Below are 18,008 nucleotides of genomic sequence, written 5' to 3' on the forward strand. Positions count from 1 at the left end.
TGGCTGGGATTGCAGGCATGTGCCACAGTCCTTGGCTGGGATTGCAGGCATGTGCCACAGTCCTTGGCATTTTACATGGGTGCTGGGGATCAGAATTCAGATCCTTATATTGCATAGGAAGCTCTTTGCCAACTGAGCCAACTTGCCGGTCACATAGCTTTTATTAGAAGAAAAGGTGCTAGGATCTAGCCCCGCTCCCCAGAACTGAATCCTGCTTCTCTGTAGTCCAGAGCTCACAGCAAGGCCCTCATGGTGTCTGGATTACCTATGAACATACAGAACTGTAGCACAATGCCAGGCTCACAGCAAGCCAAGGCAAGATTGACAGCTGCTACCCCTGTTGGTAGTAAGGAAGGCTGGGGGCTCACGAGAGGGTCACCCTAACAGTTGCAGATAGAAGACATCCAGGGTGCATACCAGAGAGGTCACAGCTTTCGATGCGCTTTAGGTCTGCATCCACCCAGAAGAGCTTGCCCAGAGCATTGTCCACCACGAGGGCTACAGGTCGAATGAGGCCTGTGGTGAAGAGGACTTCACGCTCTGTGCCATCCAAGGAGGCTCGCTCAATCTTGGCAGCATGGTCCTGCATGTTGGTAAAGTACATGTACCTGTGGAAACACAGCACATGGAAGAAGCAAGCAAGAAGTGGGTGCTGTGGGCTCCCACTGCTCCCTCATCCACAGCACCAGCCTAGCCTCTGACCCTACTGCTGTCCAGGCAGCTGTCCAGCCCTTCACAGTTGGTCCTAGAGGCAGCTGGGTCACACCTCATGAGGGGGAATAGTGTCCCTCAAATTAATGCCACTTGGAACTCAGGATGTGAGCTTCTTTGGAAATGGGATCTTTGAAAGTATTAGGATTGAGATAAAATCCTTGTGTGTGAGGGTGGGCCCCAAGTCCAGTGAGAGCGGCTGAAGAGAAATAGAGAAGGCCATGAAGCAAAGAAAGGCAATGTGGTCAGAGGGAAAAACCTCGAGTGACAAGACCACGTTTCAAAGAATGCCTGCAGCCACCACAGCTAGGAGACTGTGCCCCACTGCATCAGAGAAAGAGGACACTGCCAATACAGGGTCTAGGAGACTGTGCCCCACTGCATCAGAGAAAAGAGGACACTGCCAATACAGGGTCTAGGAGACTGTGCCCCACTGCATCAGAGAAAGAGGACACTGCCAATACAGGGTCTAGGAGACTGTGCCCCACTACATCAGAGAAAAGAGGACACTGCTAATACAGGGTCTGTGGACCTCTGGGCTCTGAGACAGTATATGGATAAACACTACCATGGAGCAGGGTTGACATCCCCAGGGTTCCCAAACTGCCATCTAGAATTCACCTTCTGCTTGCGCAGCTGGGGATCCTGGGTACCACACTGGAAACACTGGCTAGCCCTCAAGAGGCCAGTGCTACTGGTACACAGGGGCCAGCGAATGACTACATGACCTGAGAAGATTTCAGCCCTCACCTGTCCCACCCTGGGGCCACCTACCCTCTCTCAGCATTGACAGCAATGGCCCTTGGCCTGTCACGGTCCCCTCGAAGCACAACTCCCATGGCATCCCCATCCAGCCGGTGGACATTGATGGTGTTGGTGGCCTCACAGGTCCAGAACAGTGTCCGGCTGTAGATGTCAATGCTGAGGTCATGTGGCTGCCTGTCTGGGCTCAGGCTTTGGCTAGGTGAGGTCAGCGTGGAGAGCTGTCAGGGAGAAGCAAACCAAGCTTGCACCACACTGTCGTGCGCTGTGAACCCCCAGGGAGATCGGAAGTTCCAATTCAGTCTCAAGGTTAAGATTTCAACAGATGTGAGGCATCACTTTTGCAGACTTGGCTCTTTTAAAAACAAATGTTTATTTATTTGGTTGGTTTGTGTATATGTGTGTGTGCACGCACCTTTCATGGCACAGTGTACAGCCCAGAGGACAATCTGTGAGAGTTGGTTCTTTCCTTCCACCACGTGGGTCCCAGGATTTGAAAACAGGTCATCCATTAGGCATGATTGCAAGCACTTTTACCCACTGAGCCATCCTGGTGACCCTCAACTTAGATCTGAGTGGTAGGCCCATGTAAGAATACACAAAACAAACTAGAAAGAGCCCTAACAGGACAACAGATTCTAGGTCCCATGAGAGAATCCACCAGAGGAGGCCAGCTGTCAACTAGATAGACAAGAAACCTGAAGCACAACCTCTCTCCCTACATTCCCACTGTTTAGGACTCAGGCTTTTGGCTTTCAATGTTCAAACCTTGTTCTTTTAATTCAGTGACCAGATGAGTAGGAATGGAGAGCAGAGGGATACCTCTCTTCTTGTACACACTTTTCATGGAGTGGGGACCCAGGCTGCAGAGCCAGGCAAGGGGCATAGGGCAGGTGCTGGTCTAGTGAGTGGAAGGGTGGAGCAAGGCAAGGATGTACAGCAAGTGATGAGTAGGCAGAACAAGGAAACAGGGTAGAGAAAAACAGAAGAAGGGCTAGGTACCTGAAGGAAGGAGTCTGAGGCAGGCCAGGGGAGGAGGGCAGGTGGGGTATAAAAGTCACAGGGACTTTAAGAAGATTTGTACCGGCCAGGCAGTGGTGGTGCATGCCTTTAATCCCAGCACTTGAGAGGCAGAGTCAGTCAGATTACTGAGTTAGAGGCCAGCCTGGTCTACAGAGTGAGTTCCAGGACAGCCAGGGCTACACAGAGAAACCCTGTCTCGAAAAACCAAAAAACCCAAAACCCCCCCCCAAAAAAAAAAAAAAAGTCACCAGTTAGTACTCAAGGGAGGTGATAGCCTGGAGCCACTGGCCCAGTATGGGGTTGAAGAACCAGCCACAATCTTTACAACTAACAGAGGAGGGGGGAGGGGAGGAAGGAGAAGAGGAAGAGGAGGAAGAGGATGGAAAGGAAGAAGAAAGGAAGATGTAGAGGAAGAGGAAGAAGAGTGAAAGGGAGAAAAGGAAGAAAATGAAGAGGAGGAAGAAGGAGAAGAAGGAGAGGAGGAAGAGGAGGGAGAAGAGGGAGAAGAGGAGGAGGAAGGCTCGACCTGTAGCTGTGACCTTATAACCTACCAGGCCAGTGAGGATTTTATCATATGGACCTTGTGGTGGCTTGTCTAAATTATCAACCTGATGACATTTAGAATTCCCTGGGAGACCACCTGGCTTCTGGGAAAACTGGTGGGAGATTATCTTGATTGGGTTAATCTAGATGGGAAAGCCTACTATGGGTAGCACCATTCCCTGCCTGGGATCCTGGCTGCATAAAAAGAAGTCAGTGAGGGTCTCTGGTAAGTCTGACCACCGAGCTTGCTCTCTGGAACCCACATGGTAGAAGGAGAGAATAGACTCTCACAAGTTACCCTGTGACCCTGCTCCCAAGCATGCATGCTATGGCACATACCTCAAAAAAGAAATAAATGTAAGAAATATTAAAAAAAAAAAAAAAAAAAGACAGCACAGTATCCATTGCTCTCTGCTGATGCACTGCTGTTTTGAGACATATCTCACAAAGTAGTCCTGGCTGGTCTAGAACCACTCACTCACAGAGGTCCACCTGCCTCTGCTTCTCAAACACTGGGATTGGAAGTATGCCACCATGCCTGGCACTCTGCTTCTTGACTGTGGATACGATGTGACCAGCTGCCTGGTTTAGCTTCTGCTTCCTTAACTTGAGCTCTAACAGCTTGAACTTTGAACTGTGAGACAAATCCTTTCTTCTGTAAGTTATTTTCATCAGGGTGTTTTATCACAGCAACAGAAAAGTAACTAAAACAGATATTCAGCTTAAAGGGATCAAACTAGTGTCTTGTCTCACACACACACACACTCATGCATGTACACAAATTAATTTATTAATTAAAAACTTTTTAAGCAAAAAAACCCTACATTTCCAGAGAAGATCTGTAAACCAGCCCATGGGAGTAAGCTCTCCTCCACATAGCTGTTACATAGCATACACTGGGGAAGGGGCCACTGGGTTCTGCAGCTGTTGTGACAGACCTCCTGAGGCAGGTACTTCCTGCATTGGTCACACACAGGGGGAAAGCTCAGCTTGGTTAGATTTGAAAAGTGGGCTAACTAGGTATGGTGGTAAATGCCTTTAATCCCAGCACTTAAGAGGCAGAGGCAGCAGGATATCTGTGAGTTCTGGCCAGTCTACTGTCCACAGCAAGTCCCAAGACACCCAGGGCTACAGAGAAGGGTTTGGGGGTGGAGATAAGACAGATAGACAGACAGAGGCATGGAGGAGAGGAGAGAGAGGGAGAGAGACAGAGGTGAGAGAGAGAGGAGGGAGAGAGACACAGAGGGAGAGAAAGACAGAGGTGAGAGAGAGAGGAGAGGGAGGGGGGAGGGAGAGAGAGAGAAACAGTAGACTGGCAAAAGGCCTCACTGGGTAAAGATGATTGCTGCTAAGCCTGACACTGGAGCTTGACCTCCAGGATCCATATATTGAAGGAACTGACTCCCACAAATTCCTCTGACCTCCACGCTTGAACCATGTCACTTGCTCACACACATACATTTAAGACGAAATAGACAAACTTAAAGAAAATTCTGGCTTACCATTCAATAATACACAATTTCATTTAAGGGAGACATAAACAGAATGAAAAAGCCAGGTGAGGTAACATACAACTGTAGAAGTCCCAGTTCCTGGGAAATGGGAAGCAGGAGGATGAGGAGCCAGCCTATGCTACATACTGAGTTTGAGGCCAGCCTGGGATACAGAAAAACCTGTCTCAAAAAACAAAGCAAGCATGGAGGAGACAGCTCAAGGGTTAAAGAGCTTGCAGCACAAAGTGAGAGCCTCAGAAATTCACATAAGTGCATGACAGCCCTAAAGCCAGAGACAGAGATCCCAGAGCAAGTGCACCAGTGAGACTGTCAGTTTGACTGACAGACCCTGCCTCAGTAAGGTGGAAGATTCCCATCATCACTGTCAAGAATACACACATACACATGCATGTGCACAGAAAGACACCCTACACATGCAAAAAGGACATACACGTGTGCATATCACACACACACACACACACACAAAATGGAAAAAAAAAATATGAGTGTAGACACTTGTCCTGGCATGTGACTCCAGGAAGATTGGATGACGCACTCATCTCCATTCATGTGCTATGAGCCACATCCAGCCACACCTGAAGCCAGAACGTCCTGCCCTGCTTCTCAGGATGCTTCTGCCACCATTTCACACAGCTCATAGGCTGAATCCCTGGTGCTTCACACCCACAGATGCGGGAGTGACTGACTAGCCAGGCAAAGGGGCTCCAACACTTTCCAAAACCCCAACTTGCTTTCTATGTGTCACTGGGGGCGGGGGCATTATTACTATTATTATTTATTTTAATGTGTATAGGCATTTTGCCTCTATATATGTCTCTATACCATAGGTATGCCCAAGGAGGCAGAAGAGGGTGCTGGATCCCCCTAGGACTGGAGTTACAGGTATTTGTGAGCCACAGTATGGCGCTGGGAATCAAACTGTCTTCTAGAAGAGCAGCCAGTGCTCCTAACTACTGAGCCCTCTTGCCAACCCTACCAGGCTCTTTGTCTCAGAAGCCCAACTGTCTCTGTTTGGTAATCTGCACAAGCTCATGACTTTATATTACAGAATTAACGGCACAAGAGATGGCTGGGAGAAGCCTTGCCCTGCAAACAGAGAAGCAGGGCCCACACTGGAAAGCTGCGCACAGTGGCACACATTTGTAATCCCAGCCCTTGAGAGGTGACAGGCAGATCTCTGTGGCTTGCCAGGCAGCATCCCACCCTGACCAGTGAGTCCCAGGTCCCCGTGAGAAACCCTGTGGAGTCTCCTGTTGTCTCATTCCCACACATGCACACACACATGCATAAACACAGACACACACAGAGACTGACTTCGTGAATCTTATAAAATAAAGGAAGCACGTAGTGTTTCTAAGCATCTAAAACCACACTGAACAAAAGATACATAAAGCCTGACCCACTACCACCCAACCCCCCACCCCTATCAACAACTGGGAAGTCCAGTTTCTCTTAACCACAGTCCAGGGCTTCACATGACCAGGATCACACCTATAATTTACATAACTGGAGTCCAAATCCTTGTTTGCCACAAGCCCTGCCCAGAAAAGGGGAGCAGCCTGGAAGCCAGCAGAGCAAGCTCTGGGCAGAGCATCTCCCACACCCTGCCCTCAGGAGCACTTGCCTGGGTCCCGTCGTCCTTGGCCCTCTTGATGTTTTGGCGCCCATCCACCCAGTAGATGAACTTGTCCAGCGGGTCGTAGTTGATGGCTTTGACATTCCTCAGCCCATGTAGGGGTAGGACAAGGTCGGGACTGAGCTGGTCATCGGGGATCATCCGGCTGATGGCAAATTTCTGGCTGAACAGCAAGAAGGTGGAGGGCGCTGGAGTGGGACAAACAGACCGAGCGCCGAGCATCAGCAAGCTGAGGGCGCTGGAGCGGGACAGACACACTGAGCAGAGAGCATTAGCAAGTGAAAGCTAAGGGACCGGACAAAGAGATTTTGTGGCAAGCATAGCAAGCTAAGGCCTCTGGACAGACAGACCTAGCAGAGAACACCAGCAAGCTGAGGGTGCTGGACAAACAGACTGAGCAGAAAGCATCAGTACGTGGGAGATGAGAAGCTGAGGCCAGGGATACGGCAGTCAGAGTGGTTACAGACCAGCCCTTGTTCTCACTGGACCCTTAGAGAAGAGCAGACACAGAGCTGTCAGCTGACACGGATACTGGGCTGTTTCTGCTTTCATCCCAAAGCCTGGATGGCTGTTCTGAATAAATAAATACCATTTTTCCTTTTCTTTTTTTCTTTCTTTTTTTAAGCTAGGGTATCTTCTAGCCTAGAGTGGCCTTGAACTTGTCCAAGCCATCAAGGATGGTCTTGAACTCTTCACTCTTGATCCTCCTCATGTACTGAGAGCCTCTCTCTCTCAAGTACTGGGGCCCCAGGCATGCAACACCACACCCAGTTTATGCCATGCTACGATAGCTTTGCTCACACTAGGTCAGCACTCCACCAACTGAGCTACCTCCAGTTCCGGGGATTACCTTAAGATTTTTTAAATCGTGTGCAAGGGGCGGGGAGTGTGGGAGTGTGGGAGTGTGAATGGGAATGCAGGTGCCCACGGAGAGCAGAACAGGGGAAAATTGCTCTTGGAGAGATTAGAAAGCAGGCTCTCCTTCCTGGCAGTGAGCCCAGGTCCTGAGGCCCAAGGCCAGCGCCCAGATTCAGGAACTACGATACTCAGATGTGTGCCAGGCAGCCTCCAGGATCAGCGTGTTACAGTGGGTGGTTTGAAATCCAAGCTACTATTCCAAGACCCTAGGAAGTAAGCATTCTTGCTTCTGCTCCTCTACCTGCCATTCAAGAATAGCCCCAGCTGGGCATGGTGGACATACAGCACTCAGAAAAGCAGAGGCAGGTGGATCTCTATGAGTTTGAGGGTAGTCTTGTCTATATAGCAAATTGCAGGCCATCTACATAGTAAGATTCTATCTCAAAATACTACTACTACTACTACTACTACTACTACTACTACTACTACTACTACTAATAATAATAATAATAATAATAATAATACTGGAGAGATGGCTCAGAAGTTAAGAGCATTGACTGCTCTTCCACAGGACCTGGGGTTCTATTCCCAGCACCTATGTGGCATCTCACAACTGTCTGTAACTCCAGTGCCTGAGCTTCCAAGCCTTCTTGCTTCTCTGGGCACCACACACATGTAGTGCACTGACATACAAATAGGCAAAACATCCACACATAAGTTAATAAAATAACATAAACCTAAATAAATAAATATTTAAAAACAACCCCGAGGAGGTGGCCCTGGCCACTGTAGACCAGCTCAAGGTCAGGTACATTTCCCACCCTTTCAAATCTCAGGGTCCTCACCGGTTTGACAGGGAAAGGCAGAAGAGCCATGCTGTGTATGGGTGATGCACAAGACCCAGATGACAGAGGCCCCAAGAATTGTCCAGTTCTAGTTGGAGGGCAATCTGTAGCTGGCTCTCTGCCAACATGACATCACCATAGAGCCTGCTGACAGGACACACTTGTACTCAGAGGGCTATTGGAAAGTCACCCCGTGGCCTTCTGAATTTCACTTTCCCTACCATGAATGTAAGAACACAACCACACCTACTGGGTCAGTCAGCATAGGGCTATACAGGCTTACAGCATCAAGAATAACACAGACTCAGGGGCCATTCTGGTGGTTCCAAAAATCCCAGCTGTATAGCCTTGAGCAGGTTACTACACACCTCAAGACCTCAGGTTCTATGACTAAGAAATGGTTGTCACTATGGGGAGCACTCAGGACACTGCTGGCAATACACCAAGATGTCTCCCTCCCTAAATGATTTCTACATCTAACGAACCTCCTACAGAACCAACCAGCTACGGGACTTTGGCCTCACCCAGTCTGGTCACCAGGCAATACCATGATTCAGCCTGTGCAGTGTACAATCCGCCCAACACAAGACACCCAAACTCAAGACGCTCTCTTCCACCACAACCCACAGTGGAGGCTAATGGGCGAAGGCCTGGTGCATGCAGTGAGTGGGAAACGAGGCACTTACGGCTGCAGTTGCGGCTGCTGGGATCTAGCGTGTAGTGAGAAGCACAACCACAGCGGTGGCCTCCAGGGATGGCAAGGCACAGCTGCCCACACTGGCCATTGCTGTGCACGCAGTCGTTGAGGCCATCCTGACGGGAGGAGTGGAACACCAGGATGTCCATGACGAAGTCCAGGTGACCCTGGATGAGGGTGCGGTTCCGCCCGCTGGTCTTGTCAGCCCGTTCAATGCTATGCAGGTTCCAGTCAGTCCAGTAGATGTAATCACTATACTGGGTCAGGCCAAAGGGGTAAGGCAGATCGTCGGCTATCACCATGCGCTCCTGACCTGTGCAGGGACACAGCAAGCAGGAGAGCAAGAGATCTATCAGGCCAATGAGCTGAGGGAGCCTCTGGGAGAGCCAGTCAACCTTGATTTATAGGACTCAGCCAAGCAGGGAAGCCTGAGTGGCTTCATGAAGATGGCTGGTTGCCTACCTATGTAGCACCCACAGAGTCCTCAGGGGGAAACCTAGACATTAGCCAAAAGACAATCACAGGAGAGCTTTAAGTAAAGAATACCTTTATTCCAACAGTATTTCAATTCTGCAGTCTAGGAAAGCCTAGAAAACTCACTGTGTCATCTCAGCTGGTCTCAAACCCACGATGATCCTCTTGCCTCAGCCTCCCAATTGCTGGGACTCCAGGCACGAGTCAGCATGCCTAACTCCACCTTACCTATTTGAGCACACAGGCCATTTATACCTGAGCCCACAGTCACATGGCTATAACATTCCTGTGGAGACTCCGAGCAATGGAAAAAAACACATGTCCAAGATCTCGGAGGAAAGGCCTGGCCCCCCTGAGAGCAGACGACATAGAGTGGACAGGGCAGACCTGTCTTTCTCTGCTACCTGCTGACCAGGGCGCAGCACACCGATGCATCCAACATACAACAGACATGAGGCCCAAGTCAGGGAGAGACAGGGAACAGGTCTGGCAAAGCAGAGCTGGACAGCATAAAGTCCCAGGCAAGGAAGGAGCCTAGAGGATCTCAGAGCCTCTGGACCAGGCACAGGTCCAGCCCCACACATCTACACATAACAGCCTGTGAGCTGCAAGCCCAAGTCTCCTCATATGTTCTAATCATGGCACATATGGTACCAACAAAAACAAACTTGTAATATGAGAATGTTTGTCTTATACGGTCACAAAAAAGCAGAAAATTGTATACAGTATAACTTAAAGGAAAGTTAAGTTTCAAAAACAGTTCTCCAGACGGGCAGTAGTGGCACATGCCTTTAATCTGAGCACTTGGGAGGCAGAGGCAGGCGGGTTTCTGAGTTCGAGCCCAGCCTGGTCTACAGAGTGAGTTCCAGGACAGCCAGGGCTATACAGAGAAACCCTGTCTTGAAAAACAAAAAACAAACAAACAAAAAAGCTCTCCATCCATCCATCCATCCATGCATCCAAGGATGACTTTGACCTTCTGACCCTCCTGCCTCCACCTCCTGAGTGCTGGGCTTACAGGCTATACCATCACACACACCTAGTTTATGTGCTAGGAATTGAACCCATGGGCTTTATGCATGGTGGGCAAGCATTCTACCAACTGAACCACATCCCAACCATACATTATTTCTAAAAAGTAAAAACATGTACAAAAATATCCAGATTTTTAAAATATTGTGTATTTAAAGCTTAGTTTTGGGCTGGCAAGATGGCTCAGCGGGTAAGAGCACTGACTGCTCTTCCGAAGGTCCTGCTTTCGGATCCTAGCAACCACATGGTGGCTCACAACCACCCGTAAGGAGATCTGACGCCCTTTTCTGGTGCGTCTGAAGACAGCTACAGTGAATTGTAGGCTGGAGCGAGCGGGGCAGCAGAGGTCCTGAGTTCAATCCCCAGCAGCCACACACATGATGGCTCATGGCCATCTGAATACCTAGTGTACTCATACACATAAAAAATTTCCCCTCCAATGAAAAGCACTACCATGTGGTAGAATGTGAAATACCAGTCTTGGTTCAGGGTTGTTGGGCTGGGACCTGGAGCCCAGAAATCCATTCCCAACACTACAGTAAGGGTACCAGGGCTAGATGGGGACATGCTGCAAGAGAGGGGGGCCTGTGCCTGTGCCAGTGCCTGTGTGATGACAAGTGGCTCACTGGCCAGAGCAGGCTAGCATGCATAAGGAGGGGGAAGCGAGAGCCCTGCCACTCAGACCTCACCCACCCCTGAGGTCACCAGCCTCACCCAACATGTTGGAGGACTCAATCATGTTGGTGTCCAGATCAGTCCAGTACAGTCGCTGGTCAGCGTAATCAATGGTGAGGTCGTTGGCCCGGCCCACCTTGTCTACCAGTGTCATACAATTGGTCCCATCCATGAAGGCCCGCACAATCCTTGGCTTGCCGCCCCACTCGGTCCAGTAGATGTAGCTGGAAGGTACCAAAGGGGAGAGGGGCAGGGCTTAGTTGAATCCTGGCTTAAACAGAGAGGATCCACCACCTCCTAGACTTAACCCTCTTGCCCTGTCTCCCAAGTGAGAAAGAAGTGACGTCTCCCAAGTAAGAAAGAAGGAGCCAGATCTCAGGCCAGCTTCTGCCACACTGCTGACTCTCCCCAGGGGATGGGCAGAACCCATGTGTAGCCAAACAGCACATGCAGAAAAGCCATCAGACAAGACTGCCAAAGCAGGCAACATCTTAACTAAGGTAGCTGAGTGCTGGTGTGTCCCATGAAATCGAGAGAGATGTGGGCAAATACAGATGGATGGTCCCTTCTCTCAAGAGTCAACCTGACCGGTGCTAAAGTGGCACAGGGGGGCCCCTGCTCCTTTTTCCCTGTACATCTGGAAAGACTGCTCACACCCTCATGCTAAGGGTTGGAAGACTTTCTTGGCCTTTGCTAGCGCCTAGACCTTTCTTTTTCTCCTGCCATCCTGACCTCACGGCATCTGTTCTAGGCAGGGTTCAGTTGTCCCCATGGCAGCGTGGATGCTCTGTGGAGTGAGAAGGTGTCCTGTGCCAAAAGGGATTTTAAGCACCAGGAAAGACCAGACCTGGCCCACAGGCCTCAGCTCCCAAGGTGGGACTCCTTCTTAGGTTGATCTTAGACCAAGGCCAAGGGTTTGTGAACCAACATTTCTGAACAGCCAAAAATTCCAGTGCCTCAAAGCCATCTATGAAGGGCAGTCTGGTCACCAGTGCGGAAAAGAGGTCTAAGCTGGCATCAGATGGGTCAAGGTGATCTAACTGGCCACAGGACCTTAGTTGCTTTGAACTCTATGTGTGTGTGTGTGTGTGTGTGTGTGTGTGTCCATCCAGAAGTCAACACTCAGTTTCTTTCTCATTGATTTTCCATCATATTTTGAGACAGGGTCTCTCAGTGAGCCTGGAGCCTGCCGATTTAACCAGACTGGCTAGTTAGCAAACCTGAGAATCTGCCTGTCCCTGGCTCACCAATGTCGGTGTTACAAGCGACGTTGTCTCTGCCTTTTTACATTAGTTCTGGGGATCCCACTCAGATCCTTGTGCATATACAGCAAGCACTTTACCAGTGGAGACACTTCCCCTAATTCCCTCTGAGCCTGTTCCTGTGTGTGTAAAGTCAGACAGCAAGATACTGGCCTGAGTGACATTTAAGACAGTCCTTATGAAAGCAGCAGAATTCAGTGCCTGACAGTAGCGTCAAATGCTAGCTAGCCTCAGTTTCCCCACTAAGAATGAGAAAGATAATCTTCTAGGGCCCTGACAGCCCTGGTACCTTTGAGGCTAGTGGCAAGCAGCCCCGTTGTTAGCACCAAGTACTTGGTGGGGCCAGTCACTCCAAGGCAAAGGCCCTGTGGACAGGCGGGAGGGGCCTGCATCACATGACAGACAAAAGCAGTCCTTACCCTTTAGTAGGATCCAGAGCCAGAGACCTGGGGTTGTCAAGGTCTCTCCACACAAGCACCTGCCGGAACTGCCCATCAAGCCGGGCCACCTCAATCCTGTTGGTCCCTGTGTCAGCCCAATAGAGGTTCTTGCCCATCCAGTCAACAGCCATTCCTTCAGGGTAGTCGAGGCCAAACTCAATCACGTGCTCCACTGAGCTCCCATTCATGAAGGCACGGCTGATAGTCTGGGAGGGTGGGGAAGGAAAGGGTCATGCTAGGGTCCAACATCAACCCAGGAGACAGAGCAGAGTCTCCAAATAGATGACTATGATATAGGAAGAGATAAGCTTTATCACGAGTCTTAGACTTGCAACGCTTCCACCCAGTAATCACAGCTGAATCTGGCAGTGAGTAAGAACATAAAGGGCTGGGATAGAGAGATGGTTCAGCAGCTAAGAGCACTTGGTGCTCAGTCATGAGAACTAGAGGCCAGGGGCTGCACCCATCAGACAGCTCACAAGCTCATTCAGAAGGATCTGACACTCTCTCTGGTCTCTGGGAGAACTGAACATATATGTACTCATATAGTCATAGGACTATACACAGATACATACATATATAGAGGAATTTCTCTTAATTATCTGGTTGTCTACGAAAGATGGCAAATAGCCAATTGCTGGGCAAAAATGAGGAGGTGGGTTTTCTAGACAAGAAAGAAAGAGGAGGGAAGAGAAGGAATTGCAGGAGACTGTAAATGGAGGAGGACAGAGGGAGAATTGTTGGAAGGAAGATGGAGCAGAAGCACAGGGCCTGGAGACACTGCAAGTAGCAGGGGTTTGTTTGTTTGGTTGGTTTGTTTTGTCTTTTGAGACAGGGTTTCTCTGTGTAGCCCTGGCTGTCCTGGAACTCACTCTGTAGACCAGACTGACCTCGAACTCAGAAATCCACCTGCCTCTGCCTCCCAAGTGCTGGGATTAAAGGCGTGCGCCACCACCACTGTCCGGTAGCGGGGATTTCATAGCAGGGAAAGAAAGTGATGTAGAGGCTTATCTGCCCAATACAGGCATGCAGATTATAAAACTACAACTAAGTGGCATTTTCCTTTCATGGGCTTATTGGGGTTTGAAATTTTCCACAACATACATAAGTAAAATAGTGTGTGTACATATGGCAATGAATTTTTCAAACAACAAGAAAATTCTCTAGGAACCATTAATAATTGGGGAAGGAGGCATGGCTGGAGTGGTCTTAGGGGCTGAATGCCTGTGTGCAGTTCCCAGCACCCACACGATGACCTTCAGCCATCTATAAATCTAGTTCAGGGAATCCAACACACTCTTTTGACCTCCAAGGGCACTGCATACATGTGGTGCACATACCTACAAACTCATACATGCAAAATAAATACATTTTTAAAAAATAAAAAACTGCCTGACGTGGTGGTGGATGCCTTTAGTCCCAGCATAGGGAGGCAGAGGCAGGAGTCCAGCCTGGCCTACAGAGTGAGCTCTAAGACAGGTGGACTACATAGGTAAACCCTGTCTCAAAAAAAATAAATAAATAAAAATAAAAATGAGGAAAGGACTGGCCAGATGGTTCAGTGGTCAGGAGTGCCTGCTGCTACTGCAGGGACCTGAACTAGCTTCCTAGTATCCAGGGCAGGCATCTCACAGCTGTCCATAATTCCAGCTCCAGGGGACCTGACACCTTTTCTGGTCTCCATAGATACCAGTGTATATAACCAGTGTTCACAGACGGGCATAAATAAAAGTAAGCATTAAAAATAAATAAGTAAATAACCACAAGAAATAAAATAGTAACATAGGATATGGGTGATCTTCTTTCTTGGCCTCCTCCCTGGCCCCACCCTCCTTTGTTGGAGTAGCATAGTCCAGGCCGGTCTCAAACTCACCACAGTACTTTTGTCTCAGACCCTCAGGTACTAGAGCTACAAGCATGCACCACTGTACCCAACAATGACAAATGATTTGTCTTTTTTTTTCTAAGAAAGGTAATTGAAGCCGGGTGGTGGTGGCGCATGCCTTTTAGCCCAGTACTTGGGAGGCAGAGGCTGATTTCTAACTTCAAGGCCAGCCTGGTCTACAGAGTGAGTTCCAGGACAGCTAGGGCTACACAGAGAAACCCTGTCTCGAAACCCTCCCCCCCCAAAAAAAACAGAAAGGTTGGAAGTATGTTAGTCATCCAATGCATTAGAGCAGGGATCAGCTGACTTTTACAAAAAGGACAGAGAGTATTTCAGCTTTCTCACACCTCCCAGATGAGGCCGCTTTCCTCAGCCTGATGGCACAAGAAGAGCCACGGGCAACTCATAACACACAGGCACCACTATATTCCAGGACAGCCATTTACAGAATCAGTACTCCCCAGAGGCCCCATTTAGGAGACAGGTCTCCTCCCCGTCTCCCCATCCAGAACAATGACACCCACACTGTGAGGTAAAGGGACTGTGGGAGAGCATGGGGCAATGCCAAGGCTCACCAAGCATTTCCCACAGCACTCTGCAAAGGCCTTGGGCATGCCACCTGGACCCAGCACACAGCCATGCATATTTGCTTACTAAATTGTGGGTACTACACCTTTAGAGTGGATCTCTGTGAGTTCAAGGATGGCTGGTCTACATAGCAAGTTCTAGGCCAGCTAGAGCTCCACAAAGAGATCATGTCTTAAAACGTAAAAAGCAGAGAAACAAACACGAGGAGGTGTACTAATATTTTGTCAGCCTGAACTGAGCTATATTCAATACTGTAATTCCTTTTCTTTGTGTGTGTGTCTCTGTGTCTACATACACGTACAGAGAGGCTCAAGGATGGTGTTGGGCGTCTTTCCAATCATGACATAGCATCTCTTAACTAAACCCAAAGTTGGTCCACACAACGCTAACCAGTTTGCAAAAGGGATTCCCTGTATAGTGACAATTTTGGAAATGTGGTTTCTTTTAAAAACACAGAAATATCAGAGTATGTTTTCTTTTTAATCTTAGGTGTGGGGTGGGGGCTGCTTCAGATTGCCTACAGTAGCTGACTATGATTTGCCTCATGCTCTAGTAGGTGTGTGATTTTGCCAGCTACAGATAATTTCTGTGACTGTATGACATTTGGAATTCTGGGAACTTTTTAAAGGGTATAAAATGCTACGGCCCCAAGAGGCAGGGTGGGTTGTTAGTCATTGTTAGTTGTGGTTTGTTAAACAGTCACAAAGAAGAAAGAAGAAATCTGAGAGAGGTCAAAATTGCACCAAGGAACTCAATGTCCCTAATGAGCAGGAAGGAATCTAATGTAACATAGCCCCCTTTACAGCGCGACTTTATTCAGGATCTCTTTACTCTCCTCTATCCTGTTTTCTTTCCTATCTAGTGTCAGGGGCCTGAAAGGGTGGAAGAAAGGCGGGCCACAAAGTAGCCAGCAATAGCTACACCTGCCTCTGCCTTCAGAGGCTGGGATGTCAGGCAGGCTGCCATGTGCACCAGAAGACCCCAACCCTGGTTCTCACGTTTGCTGTTTGATGGTAAGCTCTCTGACTACTAAAATCTCTCCTTAGTCAATATTATAATTTTTAAAAAATATTTATTTTTATTTTATGTGCATTGTTGTTTTGCTTGTATGTATGTCTGTGTGAGGGTGTCAGATCTTGGGAGTTAAAAACAGTTGTGAACTGCCATGTGGTTGCTGGGAATTGAACTCTGGTCCTCTAGAAGAGTAGTCTGTGTTCTTAACCACTGAGCCATTTCTCCATCACCAATATACTCTAACTTTTTTTTTTTTTTTTTTTTTTTTTTTTTTTTTTTTTTTTTTTTTTTTTTTTTGGTTTTTCGAGACAGGGTTTCTCTGTGTAGTCCTGGCTGTCCTGGAACTCACTCTGTAGACCAGGCTGGCCTCGAACTCAGAAATCCGCCTGCCTCTGCCTCCCAAGTGCTGGGATTAAAGACGTGCGCCACCACGCCTGGCTCTAACTTTTTTTTTTAAATAATTCTTTTTGTTAAGATTTATTTATTATATGCAAGTACACTGTAGATACCCCAGAAGAGGGCGTCAGATCTCATTACAAACAGTTGTGAGCCACCATGTGGTTGCTAGGATTTGAACTCAGGACCTTCGGAAGAGTAGTCAGTGCTCTTAACCGCTGAGACATCTCTCCAGCCCCTACTCTAACAGTTTTAAGGTTAAAAAATGGAGCAGGGCCAAGCCAGAGCAAGCGGGGTTGACAGGAGTGAGCAGAGGTCCTAAAAGTCAATTCCCAACAACCAGATGAAGGCTCACAATTATCTGTAAAGCTAAAGTGTGTTCTCATACACATAAATGGAGCTAGGCAGTTGAGATATATACTCAGGAGGCAAAGGCAGGCAGATCTCTGAGTTCAAGGCCAGCCTGATCTACAGAGCGAGTTCCAGGATAGCCAGGGTTAGACAGAGAAACCTCATTTCAGAAAAAAATGCAAAATGGTTTTAGGTTGACTTTTATTTTATGTTGGGATATTTTGTCGGAATGTGTCTGCACACGCAGTACCTGCTAAGGCCAGAGGAGGGCACTGGACCCCTTGGAACTGGACTGTCAGTAAACACCCCATAGGTGCTGGAAATCACAAATCTAGATCCTCTGGAAGAGCAGTCAATGCTCTTCACCACTGAGCCACCCCTTTGACCCCTAATTTTTAAAATCATTTGATGTGTCCCTGTGTGTGCTCAAGTACATTTAAGTACACTGTGTGGATATAGTACCCGTAAAGGCCAGAAGAGGAGAACAGATCTTCTGGAGCTGAAAATACAGATTATAGTGAACCTCCTGATGCGAATGCTTGGAACTACATTCAGACCTTCTGGAAGAGAAGGAGGCATTCTCAGGTGCTGAACCATCTCTCTAGCCCTAATACAATAGATAGTTCTTTAAAAAAAAAAAAATCGCCGGGCAGTGGTGGCACACACCTTTAATCCCGGCACTTGGGAGGAGAGGCAGTCAAGATTTCTGAGTTCTAGGCCAGCCTGGTCTGCAGAGTGGGTTTCAGGACAGCCAGGGCTATACAGAGAAACCCTGTCTCGAAAAACAAAACAAAACAAAACAAGAAAATCAGCCACGGAGCGCTGAGCAGCAGCTTCAGGGGCAAGGCCTCCTAGAAAGCTGCAGGCGTTCGCAACCTCACACTAGGGTACCTTGAGGCTGACGTCAGTCCAGTAGATGTGGTTGTTGGACACATCAAAGTCCAGTGCAGAGGCCTCCTTGACACCTGTGAGTGGGATGGCCACATCATTGTTGTTAGTCTCCAGGGAGATCCTGTGGATGGTGGCTCTGCTGGTGAACACCAGGAAGGCCTCAGGGATTATGCAGGTCTTCATGTCGCTCAACAGCTCCAGGCCAATGGGGCAGCCGCACTTGGTGGCATGTGGGGTGAAGAAGCACAGATGGCTGCACCCTCCATTTCCATCCGCACATGGATTGGTTCCTGTGAGGCAAATATACAGCTTTGAACAACAGCGGTCTGTCAAAGGGGAGGAGCACCAGCTCACAGCCGTGTGTGGCTGTATCACCAGCTCACAGCCGTGTGTGGCTGTATCACCAGCTCA

General features: G+C 48.7%; 1 protein-coding gene across 1 annotated transcript in view; it reads right to left on the minus strand.

Moving 5' to 3' along the window:
• The window catches only part of Lrp5 (LDL receptor related protein 5), a 105,703-nt gene that overhangs the window by 20,543 nt on the left and 67,152 nt on the right, over positions 1 to 18,008 (minus strand). Inside the window, exons 9-15 of the mRNA XM_031389102.1 lie at positions 17,598 to 17,887; positions 12,452 to 12,678; positions 10,810 to 10,994; positions 8,579 to 8,902; positions 6,178 to 6,377; positions 1,486 to 1,694; positions 418 to 608 (exon numbers count right to left, since the gene is read on the minus strand). Coding sequence (XP_031244962.1) covers positions 418 to 608; positions 1,486 to 1,694; positions 6,178 to 6,377; positions 8,579 to 8,902; positions 10,810 to 10,994; positions 12,452 to 12,678; positions 17,598 to 17,887 — 1,626 coding nt within the window. The remainder of the gene's footprint in view (positions 1 to 417; positions 609 to 1,485; positions 1,695 to 6,177; positions 6,378 to 8,578; positions 8,903 to 10,809; positions 10,995 to 12,451; positions 12,679 to 17,597; positions 17,888 to 18,008) is intronic.

The sequence above is a fragment of the Mastomys coucha genome, unplaced genomic scaffold (assembly GCF_008632895.1).
Source record: "Mastomys coucha isolate ucsf_1 unplaced genomic scaffold, UCSF_Mcou_1 pScaffold21, whole genome shotgun sequence".
In the NCBI taxonomy this organism is placed as follows: domain Eukaryota; kingdom Metazoa; phylum Chordata; class Mammalia; order Rodentia; family Muridae; genus Mastomys; species Mastomys coucha.